Below are 22,897 nucleotides of genomic sequence, written 5' to 3' on the forward strand. Positions count from 1 at the left end.
CAGTTCAGACAGTGGGTCTGGAAGTGAAGATGCCTCTAAGAAGAGATTGTGAACTGTTGAAAGAACATCTATAAATGGGAGAAGGAGATCAAACAGCAATAGTCTGGAGCGTAATAGAAGGCAGGATAGAGGGCATAGCCTAACAAAGTCAAAGAATATGGTAGAGACTGGTAGCGTTAAAATGTACAGAAGACCATGTGATTGAGAATTCTTAGTAACTTCAAACAAATTAGATGATAGATTAATAAAGGATATCAAAGAGCAAGAACTACATAGTTGGAAAGAATTTGGAGTATACACAGAGGTGCCAGTAGGGAACAACCAGCTCTGTCTCATAGATGCATATGCATGGAAAAGATGCTTCCTGATGGCACTTGTAAAGCTAAAGCCAGGCTAGTGGCACGAGGGTTTGAAGAAAAATTGGGTAATCAGGATATAAGAATAGATTCATCTACAGCAGGGAAAGTTATGCTGTAGATTTTTTTTTGGCTCTATTAGCTACAAATGTTTGGGAATGTTAGTCCATTGATATTAAAGCTGCTTTTTTGCAGGGACACCAACTTCAAAGGGAACTTTATCTACGTCCACCAAGAAGAGGTACCAAACACAGAAGGGACATTCTGGAAGCTAAATAAATGCATATATGGTTTAAATGATGCCTCCAGAGTTTGGTATTTCTCAGTGAAGTCAATTTTGTTAAAATTGGGCTGTCTTCAGTTGGCACCATGGAGGGAAACTTAGAGGCATCTTTATGATGCATGTAGATGATTTTTTTTGTGGTGTGGTTGTAGTGAATTTGAAACAACTGTCGTTAATGGGCTCAGAACGGAGTTTAAAATTGGAAGTCAGGCTTCTGGTGTGTTTAAGTACATTGGATTGGAAATCAGGCAGAGCGGATCACATGTCCTTTTACATCAGCAATCCTATTTAGAGAACGTCAATCCCATTGCAATTAGTTGTGGTGGGGCCTCCCAGAAGATTACAGTGGCTTCTGAAACAGAAAAAGAAGTACTCCGAAGTCTAACTGGGCAACTCAATTGGCTAGGCAAACAAACAAGACTGGATGTCAGTTTTGACGTTTTGGAATTGAGCACTAAAATGAACAATCCCAAGACTGAAGAAATCATTCAGGCAAACAAAACATTGACAAAATTCAAAATGGAGCATCGTGTTTTGAAATTCCCATCTTTGGGTGATGTTAGAAAAATGAAACTGTGTTCGGTGATGCATCTTGTGCAAATCAATGTGATGGATTTTTGAGTGCGTGAGGATTTATAATAATTCTCATGGGGGAATAAAGCAAAAGCTGCCCTTTGACATGGGAATCTACAAAGATACGATGAGTTGTAAAAAGCGCATTGGCAGCAGAGGCTCTCGCCCTTGTTGAGACGGTAGATATGGCATTCTTTATATCAAAGATACTGGCAGAAGTTTTAAATGGAAAAGGGTATTCAGGAATGGTACATATAGAATGTCCTATGGACAACAAGTTACTTTGGGAAAATGTTCACTCTACAAAGTGTATTAATGAGAAGAGGTTGCGATTTGACATTGCAAGCTTAAATGGAGAATAAGGAGATTGCCAAGATCAAATGGATTGATAGCAGCTACCAATTATCTGATAGCTTCACCATAAGAGGAGCGAGCTCCAAGAAGTTACTCAAGATCCTCAAAGAGGGATGTTGTTTTCTTTAAGCAAAAATACTTCTTTTGTGTTGACATATCTATACATGTGTTCTTTCTTAAAGAGGGGAATAAAGTCAATTTATTGAATGAAAAATATATATTGATGTTTGTTATTACTATTATTTTTTGTGTGATTATATAAACTTAAGGGTTACTTTCTTTTAAAGAAGAGGGGAATCTGTTAGGAATGGAAACTGTTAAAGAAGTTCAATTGCTATTCATTGGGTTGTTTAACTAAGTATCCATTTGGTTGTATAAAAGGGATAACAGCTGAGACTAGCTCTGTCTGTGGAGAGTTTTATGACAAACAATAAAACTGTGTCTGAAGGAGACTGTCTTGGTTTCAGTCTTCATTTCTAAGCAACTATTGGAACTTAACACACACTATCTGCAGCCGGTGGTTAGTGATACTAGAGTCCACATTGCCTGCCCCTCATGGTTAGTGAGACCAGAGTCCACAATTGCCCCTGTCTAATGGTTAGTGAGGCCCCGAACTGCAGTTTCTGTTGCTGATGACTAGTGAGACCCCAGAGGGTCTCAACCAGAGGGGCTAAGTGGATGATCCATCTCGGCCTCTTCCTGAGCTTTTCAAAAGTCACAGTTGCGAGTCTTCAGCCAATTTGATTCATTCCATGTGGTATCAGTGAATGGCTGAAGGCACTGAATACTGCTTTGTCTATGAGCCCTGACAATATTTTGGCAACAATCCTCAAGACTTATGCTCCAGAACTAGCCAAGCTGTTCCAGTACAGCAACAACACTGGCATCTACCTGGCTATGTGGATAATTGCCCAGGTATGTCCTGTCCACAAAAAGTAAGACAAATCCAACCCAGCCAGTTACCACTCCATCAGTCTACTCTCAACCATCAGTAAAGCGATGGAAGGAGTCATCAACAGTGCTATCAAGCGGCACTTGCTTAGCAATAACCTGCTCACTGATGCCCAGTTTGGGGTCTGCCAGGGCCTCTCGGTTCCTGGCCTCATTACAGCCTTGGCCCAAACATGGACAAAAGAGTGAACTCCTGAGGTAAGGTGAGAGTGACTGCCCTTGATGTCAAGGCTGCATTTGACTGAGTGTGACATCGAGGAGATCTAGCAAAACTGGAGTCAATGGGAATCAGGGGGAAGATTCTCCACTGGTTGGAGTCATACCTAGCACAAAGGAGGATGGTTGTGGTTGTTGGAGGTCAGTCATCTCAGTTCCAGGGCATCACTACAGGAGTTACTCAGGATGGTGTCCTAGGCCCAACCATCTTCAGCTGCTTCATCAATGACCTTCCTTCCATCATAAGTCAGAAGTGGGGATGTTCACTGATGATTGCACAATACTCAGCACCATTCACAACTCCTCAGACTCTGAAGCAGTCCATGTCCAAATGCAGCAAGACTTGGACAATATCCATGCTTGAACTGACAAGTGGCAAATAACATTTTCGCCACACAAGGGTCAGGCAATGACCATCTCCAAAAAGTGAGAATCCAACCATCGCCCCTTGACATTCAAGGCATCGCTGAATCCCCCATCATCAACATTCTGAGGATTACCATTGACAGAAACTAAACTGGACCAGCCACAAGTGGCGACTCGGGTGACATATATTCCAGAAAGACCCAGTGAATGAAGATATATGACAATGATGTAGCGTGCATGAAAAGCTACTGGCAAAATTAAATGTCGGTTAGATGTTCAGGAGGATAGTGATAGCAGCAACCATAGGTAGCAGCGAACATAATATGTTTGAATTTACATTCAGTTTGAGGGAGAGCGGAGTGGGTCTGAGACTAAGTTTTTAATCTTAAATAAGGGCAATTTTGAGGGCATGATAGCTGAGCTGGCTAAAGTGAATTGCCAAATTAGGGTAAAGGATAGGTCAATAGAGATGCAGTGGCTAATATTTAAGGAGATATTTCAGAATGCACAGAATAGATACATACTAAAGAGTAAGAAAAAGTCCAAGGGATGGGCACATGATCCGTGGTTAACTAGAAAGGTTAAAGAGAATATTAAACTTAAAGAGAAAGCATATAATTGTGCAAAGATGGTTGGAAGGCCAGAAGATAGGACAGATTTTAAGGAACAGCGAAGAATAATTAAAAGACAAGTGAGGAGGGAAAATTTAGAGTATGAGGGAAAGCTAGCCAGAAATATAAAAACAGATGGTAAGAGTTTTTATAGATATTTAAAAAAAGAAACGAGTTATCAAAATGAGTGTTGGTCCTATAGAAAGTGAGTCTGGAGAATTGATAATGGGAAACAAGGAGATGGCAGATGAATTGAACAGGTATTTTGCTTCAGTTTTCACTATAGAGGATAAAAGCAACATCCCAGAAGCAGCTATAAACCAGGAAATGGAAGTGGGGAAGGAAGTCAGGAAAATTGCTGTCACCAGAGAAGTGGTACTGAGTAAATTGTTGGAGCTGCGGGCTGACAAAAGCCCAGGTCCTGATGGACTTCATCCTAGGGTCTTAAAAGAAGTGTCCAGTGAGAGAGTTGATGCACTGGTTTTAATTTTCCAAAACTCCCTAGGGCAACATTTTCCCCCCATCGGGCGAGATGTGGGGGAGCGGGCACAGGCGAGTTCGTTCTCGATCGGGTGCGCCGCCATTTAATGTGGGTGGGCCAATTAAGGCCCTCCCAGCATGACATCTGAAAGAGCGCCCAGATTTCCCTGAGGCAAAGTGCTGCCTCAGGGAGATCGGCTCAGGTTTGAAACATTAAATAAAGATTAGGAAAAAAATTACTGACATGTCCCCTCATGTGCCACTGTCACATTAGCTGGGACATGTCAATTTCTTTTATTTAGATAGTTAATATAAACCTCTTGAAACCTCATCCCGCCCGTGGATGAGGTTTCATGTATTTTTGGAAGCCCACCTGGGCTCCTGGCCTGCCCGCCAATCTTAAGGTTGGATGGGCAGGTCCATTGATTGATTCAATTACTTTATTAATGGCCTTAAATGGCCGCCGACCTGAAAATGCAAATGACACGGGGTGACATCGGGACGCCCGCCCAACGTCACCCCACATCATTTTACACATCGGTGAGCAGGCCCCGCCTCCTGCTCGCCGACTGGAAGATGCAGCCCCTAGATTCGGTGAAGGTCCCATTAGATTGGAAGAAAGCAAATGTAACTCCATTATTCAAAAAGGGAGGAAGACAGAAGGCGGGAAACTAGAGGCAGTTAGCTTAACATCTGTCGTAGGGAAAATGTTAGAAGCTATTACTGAATAAGTTATAACAGGACACTTGGATGAGCTCAAGATCATCAGGCAGAGTCAACATGATTTCATGAAAGGGAAATCGTGTTTAACCACCTTATTGGAGTTCTTTGAGGAAGTAACATATGCTGTGGATAAAGGGGAACCGATGGACGTACTGTACTTAGATTTCCAGAAGGCATTTGATAAAGTGCCTCATCAAAGGTTATTGTGGAAAATAAAAGCTCATGGTATAGGGGGTAACATATTGGCTAGCTAACAAAAACAGAGAGTAGGCATAGATGCATCTTTTTCAGGTTGGCAAGATGTAATGAGTGACATGCCATGGGGATCAGTGCTGGGACCTCAACAGTTTACAATTTATACAAATGACTTGGTAAAGGGATTGAAGGGACGGTTGCCAAATTTGCTGATGACACAAAGATATGTAGGAAAGTAAATTGTGAAGAAAACATAAGGAGGCTACAAACAGATATAGATAGGTTAAGTGAGTGGGCAAAGGTCTGGCAGATGGAGTACAATGCGGGAAAATGTGAAATTGTCCATTTTGGCAGGAAGAATAAAAGAGAAGCATATTACCTAAATGGTGAGAGATTGCAGAGCTCTGAAATGCAGAGGGATCTGGGTGTCCGAGCGCATGAAGGCTAGTATGCAAGTACAGTAAGTAATTAGGAAAGCTAACAGAATGTTATCATTTATTGCAAAGGAAAGCATAAGTAGTGAGATTATGCTTCAGTTGTGCAGGGCACTAGTGAGACCACATTTGGAGTACTATATACATATTGGTCACTTTATTTAATGAAGGATGTAAATGTATTGGAAGCAGTTCAGAGAATGTTTACCAGACTAATACCTGGAATGGGTGGGTTGTCTTATGAGGAAAGGTTGGACAGGCTGGGCTTGTATCCGCTGGAGTTTGGGAGAGTAAGAGGCAACTTGATTGAAACAGATAAGACCCTGAGGGGCCTTGACAGGGTAGATGTGGAGAGGATGTTTCCTTTTGTGGGAGAATCTAGAACAGAAAATAAGGGGTCACCCATTTAAGACAGAGATGAGGCATATTTTTTTCACTCAGAGGATCGTGAGCCTATGGAATTCCTTTCCTGAAAAGGTGGTGGAGGCAGAATCTTTGAATATTTTAAAAGCAGAGATGGATAGATTCTTGGTAAGCAAGGGGGGTGGGGGGGTGATAAGTTATCGGGAGTGGGTGGGATGCAGATTTCAAGTTACTATCAGATCAGCCATGATCTTATTAAATGGCGGAGCAGGCTTGTGGGATTGAATGGCCTACTCCTGCTCCTTGTTCATATATTCGCCAAGAACTGAGGTCCATGGACTGGTAGTATGGGGTAAAAGAATGGAAAGTAAGAAAGCACAGTGTGAGATCTAACAGTAGGTCAGAGACTGACTCTTATGTTAGCAAATGATCACTTCCCAGAGAAAGAGTCTCCGACCAAGTGAGAGAGAGAGACCCTACAGTGATAGTCCCGAGAGACATTGAATTGCAAGTAGAGGCTGCAGCTTGAATAGATAACACAATGAAAGGTGGACTGCAGAACAGTCTCATGATAAGACTAAAAGCAGAAGTCCTCATGACCGTGAAGTTTTGGTGGCTGTCAATAAACTATAGGGTAACCTAGGGCAACATCTTCCGGTTGGCGAGCGTGTCCTGATGTCACCCCGCATCATTTAGATTTTCAGTTCTGTAGGCGCCTATTAAGGCCATTAAAAAAGTAATTAACCTGATTGACAGACCTGCCCATACAACCTTAGGGTTGGCGGGCAGGCCGGGAGCCCAGGCAGGCCTTGGAAAAAGCATGAAACCTCATAAACGGGCGGGATGTGGTTTCATGAGGGTATTTAAATTTTTAGTAAAGGTTTCAATAAAAGTTATGGACATGTCCCCACTCATGTGATAGTGGCACATGAGGGGATATGGCAGGGAAATTTTAAAAATACTTTTATTTAAAGTTTCAAATCTGAGCCAATCTCCCTGAGGCAGCACTTTGCCTCAGGGACATCTGTGCGGTCTTTCACGTGCATGCATGAAAGAGTGCACTCCCGGCTCAGGGAATCCCCCCCCCCTCCCCGCCCGCATGGGGAGTGCACAGCGCTTCCTGGTGCATGTCACACTGGTCGGGCCTTAATTGGCCTGCCCACATAAAATGGCGGCACACCCCCCCGACCGGGGACGCCAATCACAAGGCTGCCCACCTGCGACCACTCCCGTTCTTCCCTCCCAACGAGGGGAGAATGTTGCCCCTAATAAAAGAGGCAAAACTAAATGAATTTGAAGGTTGGAAGGAATTTGGTCTTTATTCCTTGCCGGCTAGCCTTGTTTAGATAGATTTGTATGGAAAAGTTCCTTGGAGTTTGTAACTCTAAAGTGAGGCTAGTTGCTCAGGGTTTTGAAGAGCGACTGGGTGATACAAATGTTAGTGTGGACTCTTCCACAGTGGGAAAAGTAATCCTGAAAACCTTTTTATTTATTTCAGCCACATATTTGTGGGAATATAGATCAATTGACATAAGCTATGTATGGGCAGGGTGAAAAATTTCAAAGAGACATGTTTCTGAAACTACCTAATGAGGCAAGCAATGCAGCGAGGAAACATGGCCTGAATGATGCTTTGGGGGTGTGGTATTTTTCAGTGAGATCTGTTTTGCTGAAAGTAGGCTGTGTTCAACTAAAAACAGATCCTACAGTGTTTTACTGGTATCAAAAAAGGAATATTTCAGGCCTCTTCATGATGTATGTTGATGTACTGTGGAATTTGGCAAATGTGCTATTAATATGATAAAAGTGGAATTTAAGATTGGAAGTTTTGGTTTAGATAGCAAGCAGAATAAGTCTGGAGTGACTTTGAATCACAGTGTTACTCCTATCCTGGCTAATCATGCTAGGTCATCACAGAAAGATGATGACACATCTAAAGAAGAGACAGAGCCGTTGTGAAGTTTGATTGGTCAATTGAATTTGGTATGCATTCATGCAAGGGCGAATGCTTGTCTTGACGTATTGGAACTAAATACTACAACGAAGCACCCTAAGGTTGAGAATCTTTAAATGGCAAATGAAATATTTAAAATACTAAATATGGAGAAATGCATACTTAAGTTTCCATGCTTAGGTGATCCACAGAATATGAAATTATTTATCTTTGTGATGCTTCACTTGCCAATCTTCCTGATGGGTATTCAAGTGCAGTGGGTATCATAATGTTTTGGAGGGTGAAATTGGGAAACATTGTCATTTAGCCTGTGAAGCAAAGAAATTAAGAAGGGTTGTTAAACATAATTTAGCTGCAGAAACGCTGGCTCTTGTGGAAACAGTAGATATGGGATCCTATTTGTCATTTTTTTAGGGGAAGTTCTACACCAGAGATGTAATGCAAAAGTTTGCCCATTGAATGTTACATTGAATCATTCCTTGTGGGATAATGTAAACTCTACAAAAAGTGTAAGTCAAAAAAGTTTAAGACCTCAAATGTTAGAGAGAAAGGAAATCTCTAAGATCAAATGCTTAGATACAATTGTTGATCAGTTACCTGATTGTTTCACAAAAGGGAGTCTTGTACCAATTATTGGGGTTCATGGAAGAGAGCCAGCTTTTATTGTAACGCTTTACAGATAATATGGAAAATCATTTTTTTCTTCTTTGGTTTGTTTTGAAATACCGTTTGTGAATATTAAGTTTTATTTAAAAATGATAAAGGGTATCTGTTAACTGTATAAATTAAGGTTAAGGGGACACAGGTGGGTGGGGGGTGGCATTTATTGGTTATTTACTTGTTCCGATATAAAGAGACATCTATTGACATGGTGGTAAGTTGTTGCAGAGTTAGGAGCTATACATTTTTAATATCTCATTTTGTGAATAACTCTGAAACTGAGTAAAGATTGACTTCTGGCCCCTTTCACCAACTAGTTATAAGAAGTTTAACTTTCTGCCGGTGTTTGAGATCTCTCTCTCTAGAGGTTAAATTTTGTGATCTGCAGTGTTTTGAAGTCTCTATCTATGGGGATTTGAGCTCCCAATCTGTAGTTGTTTGTCTCTACTTGAAAGGGTTTCATTTCTCTATCTGCTCAAGTTTGATCTCTGTGATGTGTAGTGGTTTGAACACTCCCTGTTAGGTTCGCCATCATCATCTTTGATCTCTTCCTCTCTGTGAAGTGTAGGTTTTCCAATCTTTATCTGAAAGCATTTGAGATAATGTAACCTGTATAGAATTGAGACCCTGTCATGTTTGAGTACAAAGCCTGGATTTGCCAGGCTTTGATCCCTCTATTGTTGGGGCTTCTACAGTTTGTAGATAGTTTGTGTGTTCTGTGAGCAATTGAGCTTATCTGCAGGGGTTTTTGAGTTTATCTGTAGACAATGCAGATTCAGGGTTGGAGTTTATCTGGAGGGGTTCTGCCACTGTTCGTTGGTGGTGTAGGGAGTGAATGTTTGTGGATGTGGTGCCAATCAAGCGGATTGCTTTATTCTGGACGGTGTCAAGCTCCTTGAGTATTGTGGGAGCTGCACTCATCCAGGCAAGTGGAGAATATTCCATCACACTCCTGATTTGTGCCTTGTAGATGATGGACAGGCTTTGGGGAGTCAGGAGGTGGGTTACTCATTGCAGAATTCCCAGCCTCTGACTGCTCTTGTAGCCACAGTATTTATATGTTAGTCCAGTTCAGTTTCTGGTCAATGGTAACCCCCAGGATGTTGATAGTGGGGTTTCACCAATAGTAATGCCATTGAATATCAAGGGGCGATGGTTAGATTCTCTCTTGTTGGAGAAGGTCATTGCCTGGTACTTGTGTGGCATGAATGTTACTTGCCACATATCAGCCAACTCTGGATATTGTCCAGGTCTTGCTGCATTTGGACATGGACTGCTTCAGTATCTGAGGAGTCGCGAATGGTGCTGAACATTGTGCAATCATCAGCGAACATCCCCACTTCTGACCTTATGATGGAAGGAAGGTCATTGATAAAGCAGCTGAAGATGGTTTTGCAATTACAAGAACTTGACTCTTAAAAGGTTGCTCTGAGTGGTTGCAATTTTTTCCATTTACCGATTTTATAAGACACCATCTTGCAAAGAAATGCATAATTCAGTGACAGAAAGCAGAGTTGCACTTAAAAAGCATCTCTCACTTTCAGCTGACATAGTATCTGGCACTGACATTGTTGCTGCATCTGCGCATGTGCACAAGATTGTCCCCTGAGTGTTGCAGCACAAATAAACACAGCTATAAGAGAACATGTGTATTGCTCTGCAGTGAGCCAAGATGTATTTGGGTGCTCAACCCCAAGAATCAATAGAAAGGCATTAAAGAGCGAGAGAATTTGGGCACAGCATAGTTGCCTGTTTAACCACTTGCCCCAGCATTTATGCCAGGTATTGATTTTTCACCTTCAGTATCTGTCCCTCTGAGTGCCATTTCAAAGAAAGTTCCACTCTCTATATCTCACAGTTTTGAGCTCAATGAACTTGTAGGGTTTTGGGCCTGTGGTATGCTAGTGCAACCAGTAGGTGTTTGAGGCCTGTGACTGACTGGTGTTTGAGGTCTGTGACTTGTAGGCATTTGAGGCCTGTGACCGTTTAGGTGTTTGAGGCCTTTGGGGTGGTGGCATAGTGGTATTGTCACTGGACTGGTATTCCAGAGACCCAGGGTAATGCTATGGGGACTCAGATTCAAATCCACCACAGCAGCAATAAAAATCTGGAATTAAAAGTGGATTGTTGTAAAAGCCTATCTGGTTCACTGATGTCCTTTAGGGAAGGAAACCTGTCATCCTTACCGGGCCTACATGTGACTCCAGACCCACAGCAATGTTGTTGACTCTGAAATGCCCTATGAACAATGGCAATAAATGCTGGCTTAGCCAGTGATGCCTACATCCCATGAATGAATAAAAAAAAACAGTTGGTGTTTGAGGTCTGTGGCCTGTTAGCATTTGAAGCCTGTGGCCCTTAAGTGTTAAAGCTTGTTGAAGTGCACTGTCAGTGTTTGGGGCCTGTAGATTGTTTGGGGCCTGTGCCTGCTTGGCATTTGAGGCCTATGTCCTGTATCATCCTGGCATTTGAGAGGGCCATTGGGGAATTAAAGGCAAGTTTGAATTCAATTTTGTGAGGCACACAAAGCTGACTATTTGTTCCATCTGATGGTGTTGGCCAGATTTTCCTGAAAACCCGTCTCATAGTAAAGGCGTATCTATGCTGTGCACAATTATTTTTGTGCAGATTTTCCAGGAAAATTGTGTAATACTTATGTCACACCAATATGTCCTGGGCTATTTACATTGCTCCATCATTATGCTCGCCAAAACTGTGTTTTTAAGTTAATTATCAGAGTTCCATCTCCATGGCAACCTACTGTGACTGTGCCTTTGCTTGATGGATACCTGTTCTCTCGCTGCTGCCACTTAGATTGGAGAATAGTTGCATAGGTCACAAGCAGTGGTTTCATTTCTCCAGAATTTTAAAGTCAAGGTCTTGCTAGACTGGGAGCCACTCCACTCACAGTTGGCCAATGTGCTCACTGTGATGTGGTCTAATTGGAAATGGAGAAAATTATAAACAGAGCCAATCTTGCTGCCACAAGAACATCTGGGCCAGTGTCTCCCATTTGTCTCAGTGTCAGTGCTGGCATGTGTATGTCCACTGCCCAATGTTCTTCTAGCAGAGGAGTTGACATTGAGAGTGGAAAACCTGTTTGAAGAAAAAAAGACTTGAATTTGTATAATGTCTTTCATGCTCTCAGGATGTCAGAAAGGACATTAAAGCCAATAAAGCACTTTTGAATCTTGCTGAAAAAGGAGACATGTTGTCAAAGCTTTTCGTCTTTCTCTCATCAGGACAAATGCAAGAATGCCAAATTTCAAACAATCTCTATTTACACTACAGGGGAAAAGGATGCTGATTGGTTGACAAGTCAACTCCGATTGGCTGAGACATTGCCCTGGAGAAAGCAATGGGGAAATATAGGCTTCCCAAGCTCCCGGATAATTCAAAAAAGGCTCAAGGCTCGAACGTATTCCTTTTGTTTGCAGAGAAAGGGTCCCTGTGTATGTATGTATGTCAATTCGAGCAAGTGTAAATGAGCCACATTACAAGCTTGCCACATTACAAGCTTGACTGATTATCTTAAATAGGTAGTTAGTGTAGCTATTAGCACACTCTGGATTGTTCAGCAAGTGCTACCCAATCACAGAATCAAATCTAACAGTAGACATTTTGTTCTGGATTTTGCAATTGCAGACTGGCTGAGTCTGGTCTATAGTTTAATTCAATCAGCCATTTCACTGGGATGTGTGGTCTACGTCCCTGGCATCATAGCGGCACTGAAATTCATACACAATATTGCTCAATTATGAGGTAGGCAGAATATCTTTTTGGATTGACAGCAGCCTCCTGTTACTGGAAAATAGTAATAGTTGGCCGAAAGTACTTTTGAATGTTGCAATGTAGGAAACACATTATCCAATCGGAACACCACAAGCTTCCACAAACAGCAATGAGATAAATGATTTAAAAATAGTTTCTTTTGATGTTGATTGAGGAATAAATATCAGCCAGAACACTGGGGAGAACTACCCTACTCTTCTTCAAGATGGTACAATGGGATCTTTTATGCCCACCTCCGAAAGCAAACAAGGCTTTTATTTGGTGTTTTACCTGAAAGGCAGCATCTCTACATTGCAGTAGTCACTCAGTGCCACACTGGACTATGAGCTTAGGTTTGTGCACAAACAATTGGTCATGGTTTAATAATGTCTCTAACTGGTCTCCCACCAAACAGTGGAGGCCTCCTGTACAAATGCTATTTGGCCACAAAACCACCGGGGTAATATTTCTGCATTCCTGGACAATGGAGCAGCCTGAATGCAGGTCGCTGCACCAAAGAACAGTTAAACATACAAACTCATGTCAACTTGAACCAAAGAATAAAGAGAGTTACAAAAGCAACGTATTGAATTGTGCAGTAAAATAGCAAACAGTGGGGCTTGTCACTGTGGTTTTTAGGACAATATGACTTATTTGTTCTGGAGCTGGCACATTATGGGGTCAATTTTCACTCCATTTAGCTGGCACCAATGGTGAATGCAGGCACCATTTTGAAAGGGACCTATCGCTGACACTTGCCTTTTTCAAGTGATGAGTCCCTTTTAACATGGAAATCAGGGTATGGCACTGTTAATAGGAAGCTGAATGTCACTGATCAGTGCCCAAGTGATGGAAACAAGGAGGCTTAGCCAAGAGGCAAGTGTCAAATTCTTTTTGTGGGCCTCAGATTAGCACTCCTGGGCTCAGGATTTATCAGAAGATTACAAACATAATCTGGACCGCCTAGCTAATTGACATCTTGCTGCTTGAATGATTAAGTTAAGGGAGGTGGGGGGCCTCAAAATTGTTTTGAGTGGGGTGGGAGAAGAGGGGGCTCTCTGGATCCTGCATCAGGCAGCCAAAGGTCAAAATTGACCCCTGCACATGGCAGGATCAACAAGCAAAGGCAAACCCACATATGGAACTGCATATCAGGTTCAAGGAGGCAGGCAGCTGGACCTGTGCAGAGCCCTCGTTTCCTGCAAGGTAGTTCTGCTGGTTAGGGTTTGTGCAGTGGGTGAGGACCTGCCTCAGATTTAACTGTGTGACAAGCACTTTTCTGGCCTAGTGCTACAGCTTTCTGGTTTGCTGATTTTAATCAAAGCCTTTCTGTCTTCCTTTTCTCAGGGCATGGACTCTATGGCATGTTTGAAATGCTTTCATCGTGGAGGGAGACTGTGGAGGATCAGCATGTGAAAGAGAGGATTGCCAATGTGTATGCTGACACCATGCTGCCCATTACATTCACCACTGCTATGTACATGGTGACATTTGGCATTGGTGCCAGTCCCTTCACCAACATAGAAGCAGTGAAGGAGTTCTGTGTTAACACGTGCATATCTGTGCTTTTCAACTACCTCTACCTGATGGCATTCTATGGCTCCAATCTGGTCTTCACTGGTTACTTGGAAAATAATTACCAGCACAGTCTCTTTTGCAGAAAAGTGCCCAAACCAGATGATCTACAAGCTAAACCCGCCTGGTACAGGTTTATCATGATGTCCAAATTTAGTGAGGAGGCAGCAGGTCCCAGTGACACAAATCCCTATGAAAGTCAATTCCTGCTTTGGTTTCTCAAGCAGTATTATTGCGATTGGATTACAAACACTTATGTCAAGCCTTTTGTAGTTCTGTTTTATCTCGTTTATATCTCCTTTGCCTTAATGGGCTACCTGCAGATCAGTGAAGGCTTGGACCTCAGTAACGTGGTGGCGACTGAGTCTCGTACTGTCTCATACAGCACCGTGCAGCAGAGATACTTCAGCAGCTATAGTCCTGTCATTGGCTTTTATATTTACGAACCGATAGAGTATTGGAATGCCAGCGTTCAGGAGGATTTGTTGGAAATCACTGGGGGCTTTGTCAGAATATCTTGGTTCGAAACATATTTGAATTACCTTAAAAAATTGAATGTTACCACTCCAGTGTCCAGAAACTACTTCCTAGAAACTCTACGGAATTCCTTCCTAAAGACTCCCCAGTATTCCCAATTCTCAGATGATATCATACTGGTGAGGAAAACCAACGATGAGCTAGAGGTGGTCGCCTCACGCATGTACCTGGTGGCCAAGACGGCAGAGAACACCAGAGAAGAGATTTATGATCTGTTGGAGACCCTGAGGAAACTGTCCCTGACCTACAAAGTGAAGTTTATGATTTTCAACCCGTCCTTTATTTATATGGATCGGTATGCTTCATCAGTGGGAGCGCCTTTGCAGAACTCGTGTATCAGTGCACTGTTTGTTCTCTTCTTCTCTGGCTTCCTGGTGGTGAACTCTCTGCTGAATGTCTGGCTCATTCTCACTGTGGCCTCAGTGGAGTTTGGAGTTATTGGCTTCATGACCCTGTGGGATGTTGAACTGGACTGTATCTCTGTCCTCTGCTTAATTTATGGGATAAACTATACCATCGACAACTGTGCACCATTCATATCTACGTTTGTCCTGGGCAAAGACCTGACAAGGACGAAGTGGGTTAAAAATGCTTTGGAACTGCATGGAGTGGCTATTTTGCAGAGCAACTTTTGTTACATGGTCGGTATAATCCCCCTTAGTTCGGTGCCTTCAAACCTGATCTGCACACTCTTCAGGTGTCTGTTTCTAATTGCGCTTTTCACCTTCCTCCACTGCTTTGCCATTCTACCTGTGATCCTGACCTTTGTGCCACCTTCCAAAAAGCGGGCAGAAAGGAAAAGCCCCGACAGCAACAACGAGATTGAGTGCATGGAGATGGTGGACCTGGATGGCACCCGGGTGGTTGACCACATCACCTCGGTCTGATAGGCACAGTACAGCCAGGCGACATGAAGACCGACACAGAGAGAGAGGGTGAACATATGAAATTGTGGGAGGGATGGGAGAAAATGGGCCGATGGAATACCACTTTGTGGGTGAAGGTGCGGGAGATAGGGGACGAGAGTGTGCAAAATTACAGCAAGAAGTAAAGTTGACACCTCCTGGTGTTTTTACCCAGCGCTAAGAGCACAGAAACATCCCAACAAGCCTATGTTGGTGTTTATCCTCCACATGAACTGTTTCCTACCCTCGCATCATCTCACCCTATCAACATATCCTTCCATTCCTTTCCCCCTCAAGTACGTATCCAGCTTCCCCTTAAATGCATCAATAATATTCACCTACTCCTGGATATCAGGTTCCGCATTCTAACCACTCTCTGGGTAAAGAAGCTTCAACTAAATTACCTCTTGGATTTATTAGTGACTATCTTATATTTTACGGCCCTTATTTTTGTGCTCCCCCATAAGTGGAAACATCTTCCCTGTGTCAACCCTTTTGAACCCCTTCATAGCTTAGCCGATTTGGAGCCACCCAAGACACTGAGTCTAGCAGGGGGGTGCTGCTCAGTGTTCAAGGACACTGCAGAGATGGACTGGGGGAACTGCATGCATTCAGTGAGCCATCTGTTCATTTTCACTCTGCTGAACTGGGATTTTCATATTAGAGCTGGATGATCTAGTGGCGGTGTTGGCCCTGCTATCTGCACCAGTAAAATCCTTCGGGTAGGCAAGTTTGAATATCACGAGATGAAAGGGGAAGAGCCATTCAGCTGGTTTTGTGACCTCTCCTGGAGTATTTCTTTAATTGGCTGAATAATTCAGGGATTAAAGACACTGATTGGCCTTTGTAGATGTTAAATTCACCTGATAAATCTGGGCATCAGCCTCCACAGTAAGAGACATGATGTCGATCTCAAGTGGCTTCTTACTTATTGCTTTTACCTCTGAAAATTTGTATTTTAAGATCCAATAGATTATTCTAGTCCCACTGCACCCAACACTGTTATAGTTCAATGACTGATACACTCCAGAGAAAATAGAATTATGAATCTCTGATTTTTTTTTTGCAGATGCAATCAAATATCCAACCAAAACTTGCATAGGAAGATCATTGAACGATACAGAGCAAAAGGAGACTATTCGGCCCATCGTGACTGTGCTGCCTTTTTGAAAGAGCTATTCAATTAGTGCCACTCCCCTGCCCTTTCCCTATGATTCAAACGATATCTTTACAATCATTTATCTATTTCCCTTTTGCTGCTTCCACCACCTTTTCAGGCAGAACATTCCACATCATGGTAACTCGCTGAGTAAAACAATTTCCTCTCTTGTTCATTTGCCCCATTATCTTAAATCAGTGTCTGCTGGTTACTGGCCCTCCTGACACTGGAAATTGTATCTCCTTATTTACTCGATCAAATTCAAGATAAAGTATGAAGTGCAAAGAACAAACCCATAATTTTACATATTCCAACCTAAGGCTTGTCAATGAAGCTTCTGCTGAAAGACTCCCCCCCACCCCTCCATCTACCCAGCGACCTAGTATCAGGCTGTGGTTGCTCCTGAAATCTGGCTCAGGTCCCTTCAGCTGACAGAGACTGGATGGACTATGAAACGAACGGGACAATTGCTGTTTCGCTAAGCACTCAGGGCTCCAAGCAAAGTGATTGGATAGAATCTCAGCCTGACAATTTACCAGCAACACACAAGATGATTCCCCCATGAGGTGTCATCGCAGGAGGCAGACATTTAAACTTCAAACATCTTATCCAGCAAATTCGATCATTCACTAAATGTAACTTACCTCATTATCCTGCACATGACTACAAGCACATATTGAGGAGCAAGGGATATTGTCCTACATTTGAGTTAGTTAACAGATTGAGGAGGAATAATGAGAAAGTTTTCAGTCCCGATATACAGATTCTCAATTTGGCACAACTCTCATTAAGATACTTTTTTTAGTTAAACTGACTTTTCATTGGGTGAGGAATCCTCCTGTGAGTCATTGCAAATTGTGTTTATTTGGCACCTTTCATGAGCAAAGCACGGCTTGTGATCACTGATCAATGTTACACACTTGCCTCCTAAACAACCTGCTGGAACTTTTTACTAGAGAGTAAAATTGAATGATGTACAACAAAATGCTTTACAGGATGACTGTTGTGCATTAAAGGATTGTCCATATAAACAGGTAGGTCCAGTTTCTACACGCAACTAATGTTCACACAGTAAGTGTAAATATGTAACCATATGTACTGTATGTTTCTGAAGGTGCTACCATGTTGGTGATGCACTGAGTATATTGCGATGACCTACAACAATATGTGAACACCTTTCCTTAAGTCCATTCTGAAATTCAGATTCTTGTTAGAATGATTTATAATACTATATCCAAACAAATTCATTCCTGGTTTTATTGAACACAAGGAAATTCCCTCAGGGTGAACCACTGAAAACTTTATGCTGTCATTTCAAGGTTCAGATCTAATCAGGACTTTAAAAATCATACAAGTACCATATACACTGTAACTTCTCCAGTCTGAAATCTGTTTGACCAGTTGGCTGGAGAATTTCTGAGCAGACCCAGCAACTCTCAGCATTATTTTAGTGCAGTTTTGGGAGTGGAAACAGGGAAGATACAGTATTTGATAAGCAAAACCATTTTTATTCCTGTTTTATAATGTTTGATCACTGTTTTATGCTTCAGGTAAATATATATATATATATATATCTACAGTGTTTTCTGGTTTACACACTTGTGGTTAGACATTCCAATGTCATTCTATAATCCAAAAAGTTCTGAAATCCAGAAATGACTTGGTCCCAAGTATTCCGAACTGGAAAGGTTATAGTGTATCACTTTCGGTCAAGCTTTCCTGTCATAAAGGGAATTTCACGCCAGATTTATTTTGGTGATATCTTCCTTTTTGGGACAGATGGTTACTTTTGGAGCTCTGATTCATGTATACAACATGTTTGGGTTGGCAAAGGGTGTGTAGGTGTCCCATAACTGACACTTGATAGATGGCATGCCTGAATCTTTAAACTGGCAATACTGAGGGTTCTTTTATAAAGTCAGGATGTAGACGGGACTAACATGAGGTGGATTCTGTGACCCATGCTCCCATTCATTGAAGCTTTACTTTACCCTTATAAGCAGTCAGCAGAAATGATGAGTGCAATGTAGAGGATGACATGTAATTTGCAACTTGGGACAACTTGTAACCTTCCACTTCAAATGATCTTACTGCATGATACGTTCCTTTTCACACATTGAGACTTCAATAACATGTTGCTGAATAATTACCTACAGGTAAGGCTTGGGTGTCTCTGCTCTGTGGAAGAGCAGTACAATCTAACTCGACTTCTCATACACCCAACCTCATTACAGATGAGGGGACTCCTTCATCCAGCCCAAATGCTGCATGTGATTGTTGCACTTACTTTCTGAAGAAAGTCTGAAAGCTAAATCAGGTTCAATGTATGACTAGTGATCAGTTACCAAAGAAATGGCAACAAATGAAATGAAAAATGCATCAGATGACAGGTCAGTGGAGAGGACAGATGAGTTAATGTTGATCTTTGGTCATAACTTAACAGACTTTAAGCAGAACTACAGATCAGCAGTCCCTGTCAGGAGCGTTCAAACTCCTCGTCCCTACCTTCACAAATGTTGCACACAGATTTTGATTGGTGAATTGTGTCATGGGAGTGGGACATGAATGGCGAATGGGACTTTTTAAAATTCTTCTATGGGATGCGACTGTCACTGGCTGGGCCAGCATTTATTGCCCATCCCTAATTGCCCTTGAGAATGTGGTGGTAAGCTGCTTTCTTGAACCACTGCAGTCCATGTAGTGTAGGTACATCCACAGTGCTGTTTAGTGTAGGTACATCCACAGTGCTGTTAGGAAGGGAGTTCCAGGATTTTGACCTAGCGACAGTGAAGGAACAGTAACAGTGAAGGATCAGTTTTGGGACCTTTGCTGTTTGTAGTATACGTAAATGATTTGGAGGAAAATGTAACTGGGCTAATTAGTAAGTTTGCAGGCGACACTAAGGTTGGAGGAGTTGCAGATAGTCAAGAGGATTGTCAAAGGATACAACGGAATATAGATCGGTTGGAGACTTGGGCGGAGAAATGGCAGATGGAGCTTAATCCGGACAAATGCGAGGTAATGCATTTTGGAAGGTCCAATACAGGTAGGAATTATACAGTAAATGGCAGAATCCTTAAGTGCATTGACGGGCAGAGGGATCTGGGTGTACAGGTCCACAGGTCACTGAAAGTGGCAACGCAGGTGGATAAGGTAGTCAGGAAGGCATCTGGCATGCTTGCCTTCATTGGCAGGGGTATTGAGCATAAAAGCTGGGAAGTCATACTGCAGCTGTATAGAACCTTGGTTAGGCCACACTTGGAACATTGCATGCAATTCTGGTCGCTACATTACCAAAAGGATATGGAGGCATTGGAGAGGGTGCAGAGGAGGTTTACCAGGATGCTGCCTGGTCTGGAGATTATTAGTTATGAGGAGAGGTTGGAGAAACTCGGATTGTTCTCACTAGAGCAACAGAGATTGAGGGGCGACTTGATAGAATTTACAAAATTATGAGTGGCATGGACAGAGTAGATAGTCAGAAGCTTTTTCCCAGGATGGAAGAGTCAATCACTAGGGGACATAGATTTAAGGTGAGAGGAGAAAACTATAGAGGAGATGTGCGGGGCAAGTTTTTTATGCAGAGAGTAGTGAGTGTCTGGAATTTGCTGCCAGAGGAGGTGGTGGAAGCAGGTACGATAGTGGCATTTAAGAGGCAGCTTGACAAATACATGATTAGGATGGGAATAGAGGGATATGGACCCCGGAAGTGCAAAATGTTTTAGTTTGACAGGCAATATGATCGACACAGGTTTTTGGAGGTCCTGTGCCTGTGCTGTCCTTTTCTTTGTTCTTTGTTCTATATATTTCCAAGTCAGGATGGTGAGTGGCTTGGAGGGGAACTTACAGGTGGTGGTGTTCCCACATCTCTGCTGCCCTTGTCCTTCTAGGTGGTAGAGGTCACGGGTTTGGAAGTTGCTGTCAAAGGAGCCTTAGTGAGTTTCTGCAGTGCATTTTGTAGATGGTGCACACTGCTGCCACTGTGTGTCGGTGGTGGAGGGAGTGAATGTTTGTGGATGGGGTGCCAATCAAGTGGACTGCTTTGTCCTGGATGGTGTCAAGCTTCTTGAGTGTTGTTGGAGCTGCATTCATCCAGTCAAGTGGAGAGTATTCCATCACACTCCTGACTTGTGCTTGGGGATGTTGGACAGGCTTTGGGGAGTCAGGAGGTGAGTTACTCAATGCAGAATTCCTAGCCTCTGACCTGTTCTTGTAGCCACAGTATTAAATGGCTGGTCCAGTTCAATTTCTGGTCAATGGTAACACCCAGGATGTTGATAGTGGGGGATTCAGCGATTGTAATACCATTGAATGTCAAGGGGCAATGGTTAGATTCTTTCTTGTTGGAGATGATCATTGCTTGGGACTTGCCAGCCCAAGTTGAGGCTAGATTGGATTTGTCCTGCTTTTGTGGACAGGACATACCTGGGCATTTTTCCACATAGCCAGTGTTGTAGCTCTACTGGAACAGCTTGGCTAGGGGGTGCAGCTATTTCTGGAGGACAAATCTTCAGTAGCTGGAATGCTGCCAGGGCCCATAGCCTTTTCTGTGTCCGATGCTTCAACCATTTCTTGATATCATTTTTTTATTATTCATTTATTGCCCATCCCTCGTTGCCCTTGAGAAGGTGGTGGTGAGCTGCCTTCTTGAACCGCTGCAGTCCATGTGGTGTAGGTAAACCCATAGTGCTGTTAGGGAGGGAGTTTCAGGATTTTGAGTGAAGGAACGGCGATATATTTCCAAGTCAGGATGGTGAGTGACTTGGAGTGGAACTTCCAGGTGTAGAATGAATTATCATGTAGAATGAATCAAATTGGCTGAAGACTGGCATCTGTGATGCTGGCGACCTTGGAAGGAGGCCGAGATGAATCATCAACTCAGTACTTCTGGCTGAAAATGGTTGCAAATGCTGTTTTTTGGATTAATTGTCTAACGCCATTCATGATAAAATGTGGCAGGTCTGCAGAGCTTTAATCTGCCCTTTTGGTTGTGGAATCGTTGAGCTCTATCTATTTAATAACAAGCTGTTCTGCTGTTTAGCATGCATGTATTCTTGTGTTGTAGCTTCACCGGGCAGTTATACCTCATGCTGCTGCTGGCATGCTCTTCTACATCCTCAGTGAACCAGGGTTGACCCCTTGGCTTGATGGTAATGTTAAAGTGGGGGATATGCTGTGCCTTGAGGCTACAGATTGTGGTTGAATACAATTCTGCTTCTGCTGATGACCCACAATCTGTTGGTTCCCAACCTATCCCATTTAGCATGGTGGTAGTGCCACACAACATGCTCAACAGTGTCCTCAAAGTGAAGACAGGAAATCCATCTGGACAGGAGCTGTGCAGTGGTCACTTCTACCAGTACTGTTTCATCTGCAACAGGCAGATTGATGAGGATGAATGCAAGGAGTATATAGAACAGTGGAATTTGGAGTCAGCCATTCAGGCCCTCCATTTGGACATTTATTCCATCTTTGATCCATACCACTTGATACCATACCCTGATGAAAATCTGAGAAACGCATTGTTGAGATCTTAAATGGTCACACAGAATTCACAGCCAAATTATCCCTTGCCGGTGATGTGGGACAGTCTCTGCTGACATTTTGTTCTCAGAGCTGGTGTCTGCTTCGGAGCTTCTGAAGCCACATTCACGGTGGTGAATTCCTGCCCACAGTTGGTGTCACCATTTGCATCGATCATCAGCTGGAGTTTCCCACTTGTCATGATTGATGTTGAGAATTTTTATGTCTCTTTTGGCAATACCTTGAATTGGAGCTTTGGGCACCCTGTTGTGTCTTGACATGGATTCCTGCCCGGATAGCCCATCCTTGGAGATGTAGCCATCTTCCATCCTGCGCACATGCCCAAACTAGCAAAGCCTTCTTTGCTTTATTAGTGCCAGCATGCTTGGCATGTTTGCTCAAAGATTGCTTCATTGGTGACTTTGTCTTTCTACGTGATGCTGAGGATGCTTCATAGACACCAGAGATGGAAGTTATTGAGCCTTTTCTCTTGGTAGGTGGGCAACTTAGCCCAGGCTTCGCTGGGATAGAGCAATGTACTGACAGGCACCCACTTCAGTCTTAATTTGTCCCTTCTTGTTCTAAAATTACTTTCATTGTACAGTATTCATTCTTTGAAGATTTTCCCATTTGCATAGTGTTTTGTGCTAATCTGAGGACTGACTTACTGGTGAATTGCTCACTTGCTTTGGTCCAATGGCTGTATGACTATAACTTCTTTCTATCAAGACTGTGGCAGAGTTAGGAGCTGTTGACACAAATATTGACACAAAAGTGTGGCCAAGAAGTTATGAAAACAGAATGTCTTTTTAATCATTGTATATAGAACCTATTCAATCATCGCAACATCATTATAAAATTTCAATGCTGTTCATACTGAATAGACTCTTAACACTGACGCTTGCCAA

The 22,897-nt window shown here is 42.7% G+C and overlaps 1 protein-coding gene across 5 annotated transcripts in view; it reads left to right on the forward strand.

Annotated features, from left to right (window-relative positions):
• ptchd1 (patched domain containing 1) overlaps positions 1-22,897 on the forward strand; it is a 156,990-nt gene that overhangs the window by 120,176 nt on the left and 13,917 nt on the right. For 3 of the 5 annotated variants that reach the window (XM_041210828.1, XM_041210830.1, XM_041210829.1), the window contains exon 3: positions 13,638-16,223. In XM_041210828.1, the coding sequence (XP_041066762.1) occupies positions 13,638-15,289 (1,652 nt within the window). In that variant the 3' untranslated portion in view covers positions 15,290-16,223. Of the gene's footprint in view, positions 1-13,637; positions 16,224-16,376; positions 17,501-22,897 lie in introns of those variants that run through there. The other 2 variants (XR_005945806.1, XR_005945807.1) reach the window with 2 other exon arrangements.

Source organism: Carcharodon carcharias, chromosome 18, assembly GCF_017639515.1.
Source record: "Carcharodon carcharias isolate sCarCar2 chromosome 18, sCarCar2.pri, whole genome shotgun sequence".
In the NCBI taxonomy this organism is placed as follows: domain Eukaryota; kingdom Metazoa; phylum Chordata; class Chondrichthyes; order Lamniformes; family Lamnidae; genus Carcharodon; species Carcharodon carcharias.